This window comes from Tursiops truncatus, chromosome 11 (genome assembly GCF_011762595.2).
Source record: "Tursiops truncatus isolate mTurTru1 chromosome 11, mTurTru1.mat.Y, whole genome shotgun sequence".
Lineage (NCBI taxonomy): Eukaryota > Metazoa > Chordata > Mammalia > Artiodactyla > Delphinidae > Tursiops > Tursiops truncatus.
Window position 1 is genome coordinate 66,975,088 of NC_047044.1, and position 20,517 is coordinate 66,995,604.

The window sequence follows — 20,517 nt, forward strand, 5'->3', positions numbered from 1 at the left end:
GTTTAGAGCAGAAGGTCCATCTGCTCTGCATGAGTATTAAATTATCATAAGACTTTGTATAAGAAGAATTTACCTTTGTGGTTTTACAGTGTTTCCTTTTCCCTCTGCTCTAAGAAAGACTTGGAACATCATATTTTTTTCTTCAACGTACGCTTGGGCCTGAATAGACTGCAGTTACCGAGTTGTATAATATAATAGGCTTAGGAACCTTTGACTGGCAGGTGCTGAATAGAAGAAGGTTTTATTTATTCTCCTTATCTTATAAAATGTGGTACTTAAGTATAATTGAATATGCCATAAGCCAGATCTTGGTACTTTGAGGTTATTGAATCTCATAAGAAAAAACAAAGCACAATCTTAAAAATTACACGTTGGATATAGACATTTTACAATCAATCAGGTTCATTAAGTAAATGCACACGCTATTGTAATTCATATATGATAGATAGTGTGCAACTGACAACTCCCTATTTTCATTTTGAATATTCATGAGTGAGCAAGCTTCAGCCAGCTTTTAAGTAATATAATTTATGCAAGTAAGTTGTATTCACTTCCAACAACCTCCAAAACTTTAAAATCAATTTTCCAGTAATATATATTATGTAGTGAAATTTGTTAATAAAAGCTGAGTAAGGAGATCAGCTGAAGGATGGCATTTTAAAAATGTGTATGCTTTCCATTATTTAAATGTGCAGCTTTTAAATAATCAGTTAACTTTTGGGCAAAGATGAAAGTTGGCTTAAATATGAATATTTCTACAACCATATATATACTCAATATTTAATAGAAGTATGTCTAATTTCTTTGTTATAAATTTTTTTAGGCAATATGATACTTTTAAAGATAATGGGATATATAAATTCTGAAGAGGGACTTTATTCTAACTCACACAATGGAATTAAAAGGAAATATACACACCCCTTTTGTAAAATCCATGTAGTTAAAATTAAAAATTGGATTTAGTAAATAGGGCTAACAAACTGCTTGAGTTTTTTTCCTATCAGATGACTGCTTCCTCTGGTCTTTTGAAGTGATTAGCTTGGGTTGATCTAGATGTTATGGAGCTCCAAAGCATCTACAATATTGAGTGTCCTTTGAAAGGAAAACAGTGCAAATCTGTGAAAACAAAAGTTGGTTCAGAGTCTTAGAATGGAGGGCTAGGCCCAAGAAGGATACTGAAAATTAAGCTTAATTAGCTTCAGGGTAAATCTGTCTCTGTTTAGGTGATGAGTCAACATAGGTAGTGTGAAACATTCATTTCAAAACAAGCAAGCAGTTTCCATTGGCTAAATGTTTGCTGTGAATTGTAAATATTTTGAAAGTCTCAAAAAAATTCTTTGATACTTTGTATGCATCTTCACTCATTAAAAATGTTTTCACCACTGAGTCTGAAGTTCTATCTTAAAATTTTATTTAATTGTGATGGAAGCAAGGCAGGCCCAGATTAAGACCTTTCAACATCTTAAATAGGGTGCCTTAACCCACATGTACTTACAAATAAAATGATACTAACCCATAAAACATAACATTTACATGTATGTACTGGAATTAAAATAGTTTCTTTCTAATTTTCTGTTTTAAAATTCTGTAATGGGGCTTCCCTGGTGGCGCAGTGGTTGAGAGTCCGCCTGCCGATGCAGGGGACACGGGTTCGTGCCCCGGTCCGGGACGATCCCACATGCCGCGGAGCAGCTGGGCCCGTGAGCCATGGCCGCTGAGCCTGCGTTCCACAACGGAAGAGGCCACAACAGTGAGAGGCCCGCGTACCGCAAAAAAAAAAAAAAAAAAATTCTGTAATGGTATATAAAAATGAACTTTTCTCATATTTGTGTTGCCCCTGATTTGTAGCTCTTTGAGCACCTGCTTAATGTGCCCTGAAGTGGGACATCATCTAACAGGCAAGTAATTAGCTTTGAGTCTGCTTATCAGCACTCCTTTTTCAGAGTTTAATTCTGACTTGCCATTGCCCCTTATCCTTTTTGTACCTTATTTTACTCTCTGAACTTAATGGGCATGAAAATAACTTGAGCCTACATGTGCCTTATATTGGGTTGAATTTAGGTTTACAGTTACTCAAACACCTTGAAAAGTCACAAGGACATGTGAAATATTGTGGCAAAATGATCTGAACACCTGTAAGCTATTTTTCTTAATGAAACATTTAAAAAATATATGTTTTTTTACTCCAAAGCTATATGCCAATTTCATGGACGAACCTATTTTGAAGGAGAAAGAAATACGGTCTACTCCTCTTCTGGCGTATGTGTTCTCTATGAGTGCCAGGTAAGGAAGCTCTTCATGTGTGTTTCAAATTTCTTTCCGTTACATGAACGCAGTAAATGTTCCTTTAAAAATCTCACCCTTGTAATACCTTTAAAATTCTAAGGCAAAGAGAAAATTTAAGATGATAATTATAGCTCAAATGTATAGAAATTCTCATTGTTTTTGCAATCATGTAAATTAGTGGTTGTAAAATAATTTTCCCAATAAATAAAAACACTCTTTTGTCATATTAAAGTTTTATGAAATTGTCTTACATTTTCCAAACACAAATCAGCTCCTTGTTTGCTGTTTTGAAGAAAATGTATTAGATAAAATTAGACTCGGCCTGTTCTCACTCTTGCTTTTGACTCGTGATAAATATCAGTCCAATTAAAATCAGAACCAAATTTACCGAATAAAAATTAGGTGTTGGATGGAGATGAGATTGATATTGATCTTAATTCCTTTGGGAGGAATCTTTTAAATAATTTTAAGGGGAATGTTTTATAAATATGCTCTTGACGTACGCTTCTGAAGCAAACGTGATTCATTTTAAGTCTGCTTCTTGACCTACTAATTGAAAAACTAAATATGTTTCATAACACTTTTCACATTTACCTTTTATAAACTATGATTTTATATTCCTTGACCATAATGTTATATTTCAAGCCATATTCTGTCTAAAAGAAACTGTCTACATATAAAGTTTCTGCTTTAGGGTTCATTTACATTTGATCCTTAATTTTCTTCTTCAAATGCCTCCTGTACATGGTTTGTGGGGATGATTTAGTATGTATAGGTTATTTAGAAAATTAAGATAAGTGATTTACTCTGCTGGCAATAAACTGTGAGCATTCATATTATTAAGTGTTGGGGAAAGGAAAATCCTCAGAATTTTGCCAAGATAAGTTGAATCTGAAAAATCCAGCTGTATACCTCGTGCATCTTAAGTTGGAAGACATTTGGGATAAGCAAGGCAGAGACATAAAGAAGCAAAACTGTGACAGATTTGGTTTCTGGAGCGTGAAAGCTCTGATTTGTCCATGTCCATTATAAGGTATTCTAGCTGCTTCTTTTGGCTTTAAATAAGCTCTCCCATGATGTAGGTTACCATCTTAAAGTTAAGGGAGCTGGGGCATAACACAATTGCTGAAGCTATATTTCCAGATGGATTTTTCTCCGTCAGCATCCCTTCACCAATGCTGTTTTGAGTGGAGCAGGTCCCACGGTAGATACAGGGATTGGAAGGCTTGGAGTGAGATCTAGCAACACCAAGGAAATCAGAGAAATTTTACTTCAAGGAAGGTGGAAAACTTTTATCAGCTGGTTTCTAAGTAAACTCTAACTTTGAAATATCAGCCCTAAATCTGAAAACTGTGAGGGCATTTGAAGATTCTCCACTTTGTGTGTGTGTGTGTTCTTTTCATTTGACAAGTGTATTCCATAATACTGATAATTATGATCTAAAATTTACTGAGATAGTTTCCTATTTGATTTTAAAATACCTATAAAGTGATTTTATTTTAAATTCGATTTGTGAGAAGTCTGTGTATAGGCAACTCTGCAGGTGCTTAATAAATATTGGGTGAATGAATAAATGTTACCATTTATTTGCTCAAGCAAAAGAAATCACTTCCTACCCTCTAATGCTGTGCTGTCCAGTAGAAATATGATGCAAGCCACACATGTGATTTTTATTTGGGCTAAATTTTCTGTATTCAACCCCATATATCCAAAATATTATCATTTCTAATGTAATCAATATAAAATTCTTAATGAAATATTTTACATTATTTTATCATACAAAGTTGTCAGAATCTTGTAGCTAGTGGCTGTGGATTCTACAGCACAGCTCTACCAGAATTTCATAAGCTTTTGTATTCTTCACTAAATTCTTGACATTAAGGACTCCCATTGTTTTTTCTCCCTTCAGGCCCCTGAGCTATTTTACATAATTGTCATCTCTCTCAGGCTTCCATTTTCTGGGCTGTCAATTCTAGTCCTTCTTTGTTCCTTTATTGTCAGTTTTGTGGCCTTGAAAATGTGTCCTGGGGGGTCTGTGAGTTTCATAGTAACACAGAAAAACACGGTGGTCCTGAAAAGAAGATTATCAGAATGGATATTACCGTCAAACCAAAGGAAGAATAGCGTTTGACTCCACTGTATACATGTCTTCTGACACTTTCTTTCTTTTTTTTTCCTGCCATTATGGTGACTTGGAGAAGGTCCTTTCCATTGATAAGCCAGGAAGAGGGAGATATTGAAATTACGATTTCTTCAATAAAAGCAGTACTTATAGAAATGATATCTAAAAAGCTAAGCTATTGAGCAGTATTAAAACAGAAGCCTTCAAGTTCCAACGGTTATTTTATTACTTATGTATTGGTAAGCATAGTATAACAGTTAATGACCCTCGCTCTTAAAGAGACTGGAGGTTGACAGTATAGAAGCAAAATGTTTGCTTCAAGGGCAGTGCTGTTACATTTATCAGAAAAGTATTCTGTTCTGTATTTTGGTTTCTCTTTGAGAAGGGTTTTATCTGCTTCGGTGGCTAGAACTATAATCATTTTACATTGATTTATTCATTCATTCAGGAAAAGTTTTCGATTGCTTATTATATGCCAGAAAAAATGCAAGACATTCATGCTCAAGAGACATAAATCCTGCCCTCATTTTCCTTGTAGTTTTGTGAGAGATCCCCAATGTTCCTCATCACACTCACTTGGGATAATCTATAACAGTTTAGGAAACTTTGAAATGAGAATGTTTAAAAAGCCCGGGTTTTATTTATTGTTTTTTCCAAAGTGAGCTATTGATAGAATTCAAGCTGTATCTTTGACACAGTTGTCATCTGGATGTGCAAATATGTTGTAAACTAACAGAATCTTTCAGGATTACCCTGATGTTTGGAAATTGAAGGCATGGCTGCAGCGTGGCATGCTTCCATTCCCAGAGCTGCTTGTCCATTTGAAAGGCTTTCCAGTTGTCATTTAATGTTATTTTGCAAGTGAGTGTGTGACCTGTGCAGAGGTTCTCAGGGTGAAAATTTTACTCTCATGTTCGAAGAAATTTCTTGGATGTCGGATCTGGAAACTTCTGAGTTATTCCTAATTAAGAGGTTTGAAGCTTTTATTTTCTGTTGTCTGACAGGACCAGACCATGAAGCTGGTTGAGAGTTCAGGCTGTCCAGCTCTGGATTGTCCAGAGTCTCATCAGATTACCTTGTCTCATAGCTGTTGCAAAGTTTGTAAAGGTAAGGCTTGTCTGTAAAATAAAATTTATGTGCATGAGTCATTCTAAGAGGCTACTTCAACTGACAGGAAATAGAACTTTTTATAATCAAGTTATTTCCAAAGACTATTGAATTAAAATCGAGATGCTCCCATGCATTTCTGCAGGGTGTATTGTACCTGTCTCAAGCTCTGGGTTTCTATACTTCTCTCTGTGTACTTGTCCTGAGTCAGCATGGCATTGTTGAAAACACTTACACAACAGTGCTGAGTTATTTTATTGTTTCTTTTTTTTGCTGGGGGTGGGGGGCAATTTCCTTTCTTTTCTCTTCAGTCTGATTTTATAATTGTCTGAGCATAATTCCCATGTTGTTCAAATCCCTCTCTTCACAATTCCACTCTCCTTCACTGATAGGCTTCTACACTACCAAGAAGAGAGAGGCCATCAGACATGCATTGCTTATTCTGTGTTGCCTCTATGATGATAAGCCTATGACCAATAAGTAGAAGGAACTTAGATTTTTAGTTCAGAATAAGAAAACAGTAAAACTTGAGGTATTCAGAAATGCAGTGGGCTGCCCAGGAGGCAGTGAGTTGCCCATCACTAAAGATTCTTAAACTTGGTATTTTGTTATAGATTTAAGTATTAAACTAAAGGATTAATTATATGGAATTTTTATGTTCCTTACCAATCATGAAATTATATGTGCCTTCTTGTGTTATCCTGAAATTATGTGTTTGTGAATCTGTCTCCTTCATTGGATTTTGCACCTTGAGGTCCAAAATGTAACAGGCTGGGTCTTTATATTCATCTCTATATTCTTAATACCTAGTATGACACCTGGGATGTAGCTGAGACTCATAACTCATGTAGTTGGTACTGTATAACAGTGCCTTAAATGAGCTACTCGCACTTGTTTTAATACTAGCCTTTATTGGTGCAAAATAAAACTTAAATGGAAAAAAGTAAGAAAAAGAAACTTTATAAAACATATACTATTTTGTTTCCTTTTAATCTCATCTATTAAAAAGGAAACATAAGATCCCTCTCTCCCATTTTTAAGAGGGTGGTACAGTTTTTTCATTTTCTTTTTAGCTACTTCTTCCATCCATTCAATTAAGACGGCCTGATTGCATCCATTTCTTTTTAAAGAGCCTTAATACATTACCAAGAGCAAATTAAGAATGGAAAAGCTAGCTACAAAACTGGTTACATTTAAATTGCCTATAGTTTTAAAAATTAATATGTTTACACAGCCCACTCAAAATATCAATACAATGACAAAATATACTGTGACCTACACCCCCTCCACCTGAGATCCTGATATCATTGATATGTGACCGGCCAGAGCCAGAACCACACTCAGGTTTGGCTTCTCATTGCTCAAAAGTCAATGTTCTGGAGACAAGGTTTGGTGGAAAAAGAAAGATGTATTATTCAGAAAGCCGGCAACCTGGGAAGATGGACTAGTGTCCCCCAAACCATCTCCGAGTTGCCAGTTAGGGGACAAGAGTTTGTAAAGGAAAAGTTTCAGAGGTGTGCAGTAGGGGGCTATGTGTGGAGCAGCACAGTCTACTTCGATAATTGCCTTGAAATTGGTGGTGCAGTGGTCTGGTCCGAGTCACCTTGATTGTGTAGGGAGAGCAGTTGTCTGTAGCTGCAGGCTTGAAATGTCCTGTAGTTCCTGGAATTTCTCAAGCATGTAGAAGGTTATTCTTTAAGCATTTAATCATATTATAGCTTAGTCAGGCCTAGGTCATAGGTTTTTCTCAAAATGTAACTGGGGCTTCCAATATGGAGTTGCCTTCGCTAAGGCAGAAGCTCAAAGACCTTTTCCTAATTCCTGAATAAGTGTTTCAGAGCCAGATTTCAGATATATGGGATGGAGCCTTGGTATCACCTTAAAAAACACTCTTCAATAAATTATTTTACTCAGCCTGGATTGAGAACCTCTGGTTTAGAACTGGAACTGAAATTGGACAAGTTGGCCTTTCTTGAAACATTTAGCACCGTTTAAAATAAAGGTTACTTCCATTTCTGACTTCAAATAAATAGAATAAACAAATGAGTCCTCCTGGTATTCTCTGACTTTTAAACTAAAAAACGTCAAGTTTTGAAGGCTTAAAGTTTGAATCAACTCCTACACACCTATTGTGACAAATTCATTTGTAGTAAGGTTGGCCTCCAGTTTCCAGGCCTGTCTGCCTAGTGCTAAAGATGCCATGTTCACATCTGAAAAACTAAGTTGTTCAGCAACAGTTAGTAAATATTCCCTGAGGGCAGAGCATGAGATTAAATTGTTGACCTTTCCACTGGAGGCTCCGCCGGTGGTTGGAAACCAAGCTGTGCACCGAAATAAGGCTCCAAACTTCTAGGCACCAAGTCAAATCCAGCCAGGGCTGTTTTCTAGGTGCCCTGCTGTCTTCCATTGTAGCAGCTCAGGAACAGTGGAGCAGGAGTGTTCTTTTCACTTTTTTCATATTTGAGAGCTCTTTCAAGGAAGCTTATGACAAATTACAACACAACAGAGACTTCATGATACAGCGAGGACTCTGACTTAGAAAGGTACAGAAATAACGTGAAACTATATGTTTTCATATCTCAGCCCGTCCCATTCTTCTTCTCCTTCCTTGGCCGCCCCTTTCTCTGCTTACAGACCATCAAGTCCTATTCACTGGAAGCCCAACTTTTAATTTAGCATTGACTTTGTCGTGCCTTACAATTAGAAGTGATAGAGGCACCGTGTGCATAAGGCTGAGTGGGTGTAAATTGTTTGCACCCAACTTCTGGACAATTCATAGTTTCCCACATCATTCAGTTACATCTTCATGATTCTTGTTATCTGTGTACCACAAATAACATTATTTAGTTAATGTTTTAATGTCCACTGTTAGTCAACTCATTTTGTGAAAATTTACTTTTATTCCTAAGCAGTAGTATCCATGAAATAATGGGATTATTTGTTAGATTCATGTATTTTTTTATACACATTTAAATAATTCCATTGCTATCAGTACTGTTTTTTTAAATGTTCATCCATGCATGTGAACTACCTTTTGGGAAAAATCAGGATTATCCATCATCTTGCAGACGATACTGATATGAGTTAATATTCTTTCAGGTACAATTGATAGAATACCCAATGCAACTGATTTAAGCAAACAGTGGAATACATGGCCCCAGTGAGTGGCTTGACTCAGATCTCAAATCTCGCCCCTTTGCTTAGATGCATCTTTCTGTTTGTCTCCTCTGAGGTGGCCTTATTTTCAGACTCTGTGTGTTCCCTGACATTCTTATGCTCACGTTATTATGATACTCAAGTAGGTGGAAGAGAAAGTTCAATATCCTCGTGAGTTGAACAAAGGTCCCAGAATTGAGTTTCAATTATCTGCGTTAACCTGAACTGCATCATTTGCTCAGACCTGAAGAAATTACTATGTCCATACCAGTGGGATGCTTTGACTGGTGTGGCCTTAACCAGTGGGCAGTGTAGTCCATTTTCCTGTAAGCACCTAGGCTAACAGTAGAGGTGAAGAGTTCATCCCAGGTATGACTAGGTTTTTGTTTTGTTGTGTTTTTTTCCCACAAAAAGGAGGAATAGACACCTGTAAGGCAAAACCAACAAATATTCACCTCAAAACTATTGCATTCTCTTTCTCCTGGTTATTATGAATAACATTTATTTATATTGTTCTTATGCATAATCTTTTGTATCTGACCCTTCCTTACCCTTTTGTATCCTCATTCATAGAAAAATGCTTATTAATATTTTATAGAAAGATCTAGTACACTTAATGAAAGAATCTCATGTAAATTTGGAAAGCTTAAAAGGAATAGAAAACTTGGTATCCTTGAGGTTAAAACCCAAAGGAGGAAATAAAAGAAAGACCTGATTGTATTAGATCATTAATCTATCCATTTATAGCAAATATTTGAATTTCCTCCTATGATAGGTATCTCAACATATTTGGCTGATGGCTTATTAGTAATACTCTAACTGCTTTAATTATTAACAAATGCTATACTATTACACTTTTACATAGATGATCTCATTTGAACCTTTTGCAAGGTAGACATTATCCTAATTTTACAGGTGAGAAAAGCTGAAGGTCTAGAAAGGTTAATTAACTTAAACAGCTAGTAATTTACATAGCCAGTAAGTGGTAGAGATCAGATGTAAATCCATGTCTTTCAACTCCAAAAACCAAGCACAGATGAGTAGGAATGTGGCTATAATGGTGGTAGGACTATGGTTTATTGCCAACCCATACTCTGATTTTTTTTGAAGTTTTTCCCTATAGATTGGAAACAAGCCTCTTTAACTGAGTCTGAATTTTCTAACCATCAGTAGTTAACATTTTAACCTTGGCATTTTTGAATCTAAGCAGTAAAACAACCAATAGATTCAATCAACTTATTTCTTGAGAGACTAAATCAAAATAGCTATCTGACATTGTTTAGAGTAAATTAGTATTTGACAAAATTTTCAGTTTTCAAGTCTCCAGGTTAACTTAAAAAACTCATCTGAGGAAAAGTGAAGTACTCCATAACTGAACCTAAAACAATGAAAAGTAGAATCATACTGTTATCTTATAGTTAGAAAATTCTTGCAGCAATTAAACACTGCATGGTGAGCGTGTGCATGATATTTGATGCTGAGATGAGGGGGTCTTACCATTACTTATACAGACGGGAAATGGATTGTAATAGAGGAGGCTTATGGCATAGACAGTGACAGCATGGATTGAACAGAGTCTGAAAAATAGGAGAAGAGAAAATGCATCAAAATGAAGTGTTGAAAGATAGTTTTGAAAAATATAAACTTACGAAAGAAAAGTAAAAGTGCGTCAGGAACAGTTCCTGTTCTTAGTCACTGCTCTCTAAAAGTTGTTTGAAGCATTACAGGTAAACTTCTACAGATTTAGCGCTGTTAAAACATGGTCCCTTAATTCTCTGTGTATCTTAACGAGTGGGCCAGTTTTTTTTAGTAACATTGTTTTAATTTAGAATAAATATAAAGTGATTTTGTGGAACATTCTCATTTTAGGTTGATGATGTGCTGAGCTATTGGTATAGAGAATGAGGATGACTTTTTAGCTGAAATTATCCCTCATCAGGCATTGTAAGACACTGGAATACATTTTAAGAAATATGGTCTCAATTTAGCTACTTAAAGAAGGAAATAAAAAGACCCAAGGAGAAAACATGTTTAACTTTTCCTTTCCTTAAGAGTGAGCCTTTTGCTTCTAAATTTTCAGCCTTAATCATGAGAATTTAGATTGTGAAGAATCTTGTCAAGAAAAGTTGTCAAGTGATTTCAGTGCTGTTATTGACTATGTATTTTTCCAATCTTTGTACACTCTGTTCTATTTTATTTTATTTCTGTAGAAATCACTAATTCTTTTGATTTTTCCTATCCTTTTTAAATGCATCACTGTATTTTGAGAGCCTCAGCCTTCCTAAGGCTTATTAAATTGTACAAACACTATTTTACTATACATTGTAGTTGCATTTCATGGGAGATTTGTTTTAACTCTGGGTCAATATTCAACATAGTCATTATGGGCACAAACCAATTGGAATGGACATCAACCATTGTGCTGAACCAGAGTATACCTTTTGGTTGTGGTATAGCTTAGTTCACCCTTTCACTGAATTACAGCACTGTATGGTAATTTGATAACAAGTAAGATGAGTGTAGAACTCACATCTTCATGATTTGCTCAAGTAAAAGTCTTTTCTTGCATGTAAGCAGATGAGTTTATTCTGAGCTACATGAAATGTATTCTTCTGGACCTCTTTTCTTTTATACATGGTGAAAAAATAATTCATTAGACAATGTAAAACTAGACAGAAAATTTATGCATCAAGCAATTTGAAAATTGTTTGAATGATGTATAATCATATAGTTTCCATTAAATATGGATTCCAGTGTTCCAGCTTTTTATTTCAGCATCTTAGATGATCTTTGAACAGGGATTCACACAGGAAAAAGAGATTTGAGAAATTACACATGATTGGTGTCACTGTTTATGAAATGTTCCATTTTTCTTTCCTCTACATAACGACTCTGGAATCTGTGAAATCTTTATAATTCATAAAAACTTTCTTTTTCTTTTGAGTGGACATACTTTGTCTTGCAGATTTCCTGAGAAAATTAGATTAAAATGATGTGATTTTTTTTATACGTTTAGAGTTTTGTGGGTTTTTTTAAGGATGCCAAGTTGTCTGTTTCATTTCTTAAATACATAATGTGCACATCTCATCTGGCTTGGTCTGTATTACTCATAGTTATTGACAGTGTTCAATCAGTAATTCTCAGATCACTTTCCTTCCTCACTGTGTTGTCTTCTATATTGTAAATCTTCATTTTGTACTCCAAGAATCTTTCTTTGTTTCCAATATTTGGAGGACTGTAATTGGAATATTAGGGACTAGAGATAGCATTTATAAAGTCAGAAATAGAGGAGACTTCAAGAAGGAATTAATTGAGTTAACTTCAAGAAGGAATTAATTGAGTTAAACACACTCAAAAACTTTTTAGTACACATAGCATATGGTCCTATAAACATTGGATGAAGATATCAACTTAATCGTTTAGAGAAATATAGCTTCTAAATTAAAGAAAGATTTTAAGGAGACAAAGTTTATTTGCTTTGTTATGATTTTATTTACCCTAATAAGTTTCTTTTTTCTTGTAGGTTATGACTTTTGTTCTGAAAGGCATAACTGCATGGAGAATTCTGTCTGCAGAAATCTGAATGACAGGGCCGTTTGCAGCTGTCGAGATGGTTTTAGGGCTCTTCGAGAGGACAATGCCTACTGTGAAGGTAATCCTTGTAATGATGTGTAGCTTGGCTGTATAAATTTCCTAGGATTACTGCATGCAAAATTTATTAATTTCCCAGATCGTCAAGTTGATGGGCCCATTAAAAGCAGTGAATTTAATCTGAAGCATATTAATCAGGTAAAAATAATTATCTTTCAAATTAAAGTTTTTCAGCTATCTGCTACATGTCAGACTAATCAGTTAATATGGCTGGGTTTCTTGAATTAGGACAGTGCTTCCACTGTGAAATTGCCTTCTTTTTTTCATAATTAGATATTCAGGTAGTTCACACATTGACATGATTACTGCGGCTTGCAGTTAGAATTGTAGTCAGATTTTTTCCGACAATGTTGTATAACAAAGACAGTCAATTAACAGGAACATAAAGTGCCCAGCACCATTTTTGTTTGCTACTGTCTGTAATCTCAGTGGTTGTATTCATGCTCTGTGGTATTTACTAAATAGCTCCAGTGGAGAAAATAGTTTCCTAGTTATTTTAAAAATCTTAACTAATATCCCAGGTAGTTTATTGTCTCATTGAAACAGTCCAAATACAGTGATGGGGCCCCTGGCATTCACAAATTCTGTGGCTTTGACTGTTCGGGAAGACCCTAGAAATCCAAGAGATGTAGTAATTTATAATTTCCCCCCCAAGGCACACATTTGAGTCATTCTCATTAACTGTGTGACTAGCTAGTGGGTCTTGCAAGTACGAACGCTGATATGGTGGTATTTGGGCACTTGGACAGTTTTGGACTTACCATTTCCAGATGTCAAGAGTGTGCCGTCAGTCCTTAGAGATCGTGTTTAGCTACATGATGATTTTCTGGCCCTTGGGAAACCAATGTCTTTTGTTTCCCTCAGGTTTCAGTAGATTTTCTCTGCCTTAAAAACTGGTATTCATTTTTTAAATTGACCTTTTTTTCCTCAGCGTATTCCTTTAAATGCTTCTGATTTAGTCCTAAAGAGACCATTCTATTTTTGCCAAAAGAAAGACATATAGCTTCCCTTCCCCATTCATAAGTAGATTTAAAATTCCTCATTTTGAAAGGTTTTATATTAGAAATGAATTTAAAGTAACTTAGTAAAATAATGTATTTTTCATTAATATTTGGAATCTCTAATATGTAATAAGTTCCACTGATATTGTTAATGTGTGTAACGTGAAATCACATGATATAAATTCATACAATACTTCTTTTTGAATCTTAAGATAATTATTCATATTTTGAGCTGCTTCTTTTTGTTGTTGTTAAGTATATTCACTCTTGTAATAAATATTTAGTGAGCACCTACTGTGTACCAAGCACTTTTCTAGGCACTGGGTAGTAAATGGTGAATACGACTGATAAGGTTCCAGTGCTCAGGAGCTAACATTCAAGGGAGAAGACAGAGAATAAGTGGGTAACTTAGAAGTAGAGAAGGTAATTTAAGGTAGTAATAAATAATAGGAAGAAAGTTAAACAGGATGATGTGATAGAAATTGATTGGGGATTAATTTAGATGAGATGGTCAAGGAAAGCCTCTGGGTTTGGGGTTGGGAGGGGATTGACAGTTGAATTGAGACTTGATGATAAGGAAGTAACATGGAAAGATCTGCAACAGAGCATTCCAATTAGAAGGAGTAGCAAGTAGATAGACCCTAAGTGGTAACTAGCTTGGATATTCTAGAAACAGAAAGAAGGATAACGTGATGCAGCAGATGAGTCAGTTAAGATGCAATTGGAGAGTTAGGTAGGGGCCAGGTAATGTAGGGAGACTGTTAAGTATTTTAGATTCATCTAGTAGGGGAGTGATATGTACAGACTTGTATCAAAAAAGATAGCTGTGGCTGCAAGGTGTTAGATGAACTCTGGGGTTGGATGTGGTCAGAAGAACAGAAGTGTACACAGGAAGACCAGTTGGAAGGCTACTGCAGAAGCCTAAGCAAAGCTGTTGATGGCCTGAATTGAGAGAGTGGTAAGAGAGATGAAGAGAAGGAGCATGTTTACGTATGTTTTGGAAGTAGAGGCAACAATGCTTGCAGATAATTTACTGTAGAGGAGAATTAAAGAGTGATAAATGGGAGTCAAGGTTCTGATTTTGAGCAGCACTTGGATGATGTTGCCATTTATTGAGACAGGAAAGAGTTCAAGGCAAGAGGCCAGAAATTTAGATTATTTATCAATACAACCTGTTGAAAATTGATGTAGTTGTAAAGACTAGGTCTCTGTTTTTATCTACACATTTATCTGTAGTGCAGATTGGCAGCTGTTTTCTGTTCTGAACGGATCATACTGGAAAATGGTTTGTAAATTTCCTCATGTTGTTTATTTTTCATTTAAGGAAGTAATCTTCAGAAGTTAAAATAATGGGAAAACTTGTTGGTTTATTATGGGATCTTGAATTTTTTATACATGAGTACTTCTAGTGTATCTTTTGTTATTCATGTTAACAGATTCTGCAGTATTCTGATCAAATTTGATTTTCTTTTTCATTTTGTTTTATTGTTGCTAAGAATGTTTTATTGAAATATGATTGACTTACATATTATATTAGTTTCAGATGTACAACGTAGTAATTTGATATTTGGATACATTACAAAATGATCAGCATGATAAGTCTGGTTACCATCTGTCACAGTATAAAGTTATTACGGTATTATTGGCTATATTACCTATGCTTTATGTTACATCCCAAGACATTTATTTTATAACTGGAGGTTTGTACCTCTAAATATCCCTTACCTAGTTCACTAATCCACCAACCCCCTTCCCCTCTGGCACCCACCAGTTTGTTCTCTGTTTATGTGAGTCTGTTTCTCTTTCGTTATATTTGTTCATTTGTTTTAGTGTTTTTGTTTTCTTTGGAAAAATACCCAGAAGGGGAATTGATGGATCTTATGGTAGTTCTAGTTTTAATTTATTGAGAAGCCTCCATACTGTCGTCCATAGTGACTATCAATTTAGATTCCCACCAACAGTGCACGAGCGTTCCCTTTTATCCACACCCTTGCCGACACGTTATTTGTGTTCTTTTTGATGATAGCCATTCTAACAGGTGTGAGGTGACATTTCATTGTAGTTTTGATTTGCATTTCACTGATGACTAGTGATGTTGAACGTCTTTTCATGTGCGTCTTGGTCATATGTATGTCTTCTTTAGAAAAATGTCTTCAGATCCTTTGCCCATTTCTTAATCAGGTTGTTAGTTTTCTTGATGTCATTATAAGTTCTTTGTATATTTTGGATATTAACCTCTCATTGGATATATCATTTGAAAATATCTTCTCCCATTAAGTAGGCTGCCTTTTGTTTTGTTGATAGTTTCCTTTGCTCTGCAAAAGCTTTTTAGTTTGATGCAGTCCCATTTGTATGTTTTTGCTTTTCTTTCTCTTGCCTAAGAAGACAGATCCAAAAAATTATTTCAAAGACTGATGTCAAAGAGTGTACTGCCTATGTTTTCTTTTAGGAGTTTTATGATTTCAGGTATTACATTTAAATCTTTAATCCATTTTGAGTTTATTTTTATATGGTGTGAGAAAGTAGTCAGTTTGATTCTTTTGCATGTAGCTGTCCAGTTTTCCCAACACCATGTATTGAAGAGGCTATCCTTCCCCTTTGTATATTCTTGCCTCCCTTTTCATAGATTAATTGACCACATAAGCTTGGTTTTAATTCTGGGCTTTCTCTTTTTTTTTTTTTTTTTTAACATTTTTATTGGAGTATAATTGCTTTACAATGGTGTGTTAGTTTCTGCTTTACAACAAAGCCAATCAGTTATACATATACATATGTCCCCATATCTCTTCCCTCTTGCATCTCCCTCCCTCCCACCCTTCCTATCCCACCCCTCTTGGTGGTCACAAAGCACCGAACTGATCTCCCTGTGCTATGCAGCTGCTTCGCACTAGCTATTTATTTTACGTTTGGTAGTGTATATATGTCCGTGCCACTCTCTCACTTTGTCCCAGCTTACCCTTGCTCCTCCCCATATCCTCAAGTCCATTCTCTAGTAGGTCTGTGTCTTTATACCTGTCTCGCCCCTAGGTTCTTCATGACCATTTTTTTTTCTTTAGATTCCATATATATGTGTTAGCATACGGTATTTGTTATTCTCTTTCTGACTTACATCACTCTGTATGACACACTCTAAGTCCATCCACCTTACTACAAATAACTCAACTTTGTTTCCTTTTATGGCTGAATAATATTCCATTGTATATATGTGCCACATCTTCTTTACCCATTTATCTGTTGATGGACACTTAAGTTGCTTCCATGTCCTGGCTATTGTGAATAGAGCTGCAGTGAACATTGTCGTACATGACTGTTTTTGAATTATGGTTTTCTCAGAGTATATGCCCAGTAGTGAGATTGCTCAGTCGTATGGTAGTTCTATTTTTAGTTTTTTATGGAACCTCCATATTGTTCTTCATACTGGCTGTATCAAATTACATTCCCACCAACAGTGCAAGAGGGTTCCTTTTTCTCCACACCCTCTCCAGCATTTATTGTTTGTGGATTTTTTGATGATGGCCATTCTGACCGCTGTGAGATGATATCTCATTGTAGTTTTGATTTACATTTCTCGAATGATTAATGATGTTGAGCATTCTTCCATGTGTTTGTTGGCAATCTGTATATCATCTTTGGAGAAATGTCCGTTTAGGTCTTCTGCCCATTTTTGGATTGGGTTGTTTGTTTTTTTGATATTGAGCTGCATGAGCTGCTTGTAAATTTTGGAGATTACTCCTTTGTCAGTTGCTTCAACTGCAAATATTTTCTCCCATTCTGAGGGTTATCTTTTGGTCTTGTTTATGGTTTCCTTTGCTGTGCAAAAGCTTTGAAGTTTCATTAGATCCCATTTGTTTATTTTTGTTTTTATCTCCATTTCTCTAAGAGGTGGATCAAAAAGAATCTTGCTGTGATTTATGTCATAGAGTGTTTTGCCTATGTTTTCCTCTAAGAGTTTGATAGTTCCTGGCCTTACATTTAGGTCTTTAATCCATTTTGAGTTTATTTTTGTGTATGGTGTTAGGGAGTGTTCTAATTTCATTCTTTTCCATGTAGCTGTCCAGTTTTCCCAGCACCACTTATTGAAGAGGTTGTCTTTTCTCCACTGTATATTCTTGCCTCATTTAACAAAGATAATGTGACCATATGTGCGTGGGTTCATTTCTGGGCTTTCTATCCTGTTCCATTGATCTATATTTCTATTTTTGTGCCACTACCATACTGTCTTGATTACTGTCGATTTGTGGTATAGTATGAAGTCAGGGAGCCTGATTCCTCCAGCTCTGTTTTTCTTTCTCATGATTGCTTTGGCTATTCGCGGTCTTTTGTGTTTCCATACAAATTGTGAAATTTTTTGTTCTAGTTCTGTGAAAAATGCCATTGGTAGTTTGATAGGGATTGCATTGAATCTGTTGATTGCTTTGGGTAGTAGAGTCGTTTTCACAATGTTGATTCTTCCAATCCAAGAACATGGTATATCTCTCCATCTATTTGTATCATCTTTAATTTCTTTCATCAGTGTCTTATAATTTTCTACATACAGGTCTTCTGTCTCCTTAGGTAGGTTTATTCCTAGATATTTTATTCTTTTTGTTGCAATGGTAAATGGGAGTGTTTTCTTAATTTCTCTTTAAGATTTTTCATCATTAGTGTATAGGAATGCCAGAGATATCTGTTCATTAATTTTGTATCCTGCTACTGTATCCAGTTCATTGATTAGCTCTAGTCATTTTCTGGTAGCATCTTTAGGATTCTCTAGGTATAGTATCATGTCATCTTCAAACAGTGACATCTTTACTTCTTCTTTTCCAATCTGGATTCCTTTTATTTCTTTTTCTTCTCTGATTGCTATGGCTAAAATTTCCAAAACTATGTTAAATAATAGTGGCGAGAGTGGGCAACCTTGTCTTGTTCCTGATCTTAGTGGACATGGTTTCAGTTTTTCACCATTGAGGACGATGTTGGCTGTGGGTTTGTCATATATGGCCTTTATTATGTTGAGGAAAGTTCCCTCTATGCCTACTTTCTGGAGGGCTTTTATCATAAATGGTGTTGAATTTTTCTCTGCATGACTTGAGATGATCATATGGTTTTTCTCTTTCAAATTGTTAATATGTTGTATCTCATTGGTTGATTTGCGTATATTGAAGAATCCTTGCATTCCTGAGACAAAACCTACTTGATCATGGTGTATGATCCTTTTTTTTTTTTTTTTTTTGCGCGGCACATGGGCCCCTCACCGCTGTGACCTCTCCCGCCATGGAGCACAGGCTCCGTATGCGCAGGCCTAGCGGCCATGGCTCACGGGCCCAGCCGCTCCTTGGCACGTGGGACCCTCCCGGACCAGGGCACGAATCCGTGTCCCCTGCATCGGCAGGCAGACTCCCAACCACTGCGCCACCAGGGAAGCCTGGTGTATGATCCTTTTAATGTGCCTTTGGATTCTGTTTGCTAATATTTTGTTGAGGAGTTTTGCATCTATGCTCATCAGTGATATTGGCCTGTAGTTTTCTTTCTTTGTGACATCTTTGTCTGGTTTTGGTATCAGGATAATGGTGGCCTCATAGAATGAGTTTGGGAGTGTTCCTCCCTCTGCTATATTTTGGAAGAGTTTGAGAAGGATAGGTGATAGCTCTTCTCTAAATGTTTGATAGAATTTGCCTGTGAAGCCATCTGGTCCTGGGCTTTTGTTTGTTAGAAGATTTTTAATCACAGTTTCAATTTCAGTGCTTGTGATTGTTCTGTTCATATTTTCGCTTTCTTCCTGGTTCAGTCTCGGAAGCTTGTGCATTACTAAGAATTTGTCCATTTCTTCCAAGTTTTCCATTTTATTGGCATGTAGTAATCTCTCATGCTCCTTTTATTTCTGCAGTGTCAGTTGTTACTTCTCCTTTTTCATTTCTAATTCTATTGATTTGAGTCTTCTCCCTTTTTTTCTTGATGAGTCTGGCTAATGGTTTATCAATTTTGTTTATCTTCTCAAAGAACCAGCTTTTAGTTTTGTTTATCTTTGCTCTCGTTTCCTTCATTTCTTTTTCATTTATTTCTGCTCAGATCTTTATGGTTTCTTTCATTCTGCTAACATTGGGGTTTTTTGTTCTTATTTCTCTAATTGCTTTAGGTGTAAGGTTAGTTTGTTTATTTGAGATGTTTCTTGTTTCTTAACATAGGATTGTATTGCTATAAACTTCCCTCTTAGAATTGTTTTTGCTGCATCCCATTGGTGTTGGGTCATTGTGTTTTCATTGTGATTTGTTTCTAGGTATTTTTTTATTTCCTGTTTGATTTCCTCAGTGATCTCTTGGTTATTAAGTAGTGTATTGTTTAACCTCCATGTGTTTGTATTTTTTACACATTTTTTCCTATAATTGATATCTGGTCTCATAGCATTGTGGTCTGAAAAGATACTTGATACGATTTCAATTTTTGTAAATTTACTGAGGCTTGATTTGTGACCCAAGATATGACCTATCCTGGAGAATGTTCCACGAGCACTTGAGAAGAATGTGTGTTCTGTTGCTTTTGGATGGAATGTCCTATATATATCAGTTAAGTCCATCTTGTTTAATGTGTAATTTAAAGCTTGTGTTTTCTTATTTATTTTCATTTTGGATGATCTGCCCTTTGGTGAAAGTGCGGTGTTAATGTCCCATATTATTATTGTGTTACTGTTGATTTCCCCTTTTATGGCTGTGAAAATTTGCCTTATGTTTTGTTGTACTCCTGTGTTGGGTGCATAAATATTTACAATTGTTATATCTTCTTCTTGGATTGATACCCCGTAATCATTATGTAGTGTCTTTCTTTGTCTCTTGTAACATTCTTTATTTTGACGTTTATTTTGTCTGATATGAGAATTGCGACTCCAGCTTTCTTTTGATTTCCATTTGCTTGGAATATCTTTTTCTATCACCTCACTTTCAGTCTGTATGTGTCCCTGGGTCTGAAGTGGGTCTCTTGTAGACCGCATATATACGGGTCTTGTTTTTGTAGTCATTCAGCCAGTCTGTGTCTTTTGGTTTGAGCATTTAATCCATTTACATTTAAGGTAATTATTGATATGTATGTTCCTATTATCATTTTCTTAATTGTTTTGGGTTTGTTATTGTAGGTCTTTTCCTTCTCTTGTGTTTGCTGCCTACAGAAGTTCCTTTAGCATTTGTTGTAGAGCTGGTTTGGTGGTGCTGAATTCTCTTAGCT

At 35.7% G+C, this 20,517-nt stretch overlaps 1 protein-coding gene across 1 annotated transcript in view; it reads left to right on the forward strand.

Moving 5' to 3' along the window:
- The window catches only part of NELL2 (neural EGFL like 2), a 375,472-nt gene that overhangs the window by 138,226 nt on the left and 216,729 nt on the right, over positions 1-20,517 (forward strand). The window contains exons 11-13 of the mRNA XM_019934581.3: positions 2,192-2,283; positions 5,413-5,515; positions 12,195-12,323. Of these exons, the coding sequence (XP_019790140.1) occupies positions 2,192-2,283; positions 5,413-5,515; positions 12,195-12,323 (324 nt within the window). The remainder of the gene's footprint in view (positions 1-2,191; positions 2,284-5,412; positions 5,516-12,194; positions 12,324-20,517) is intronic.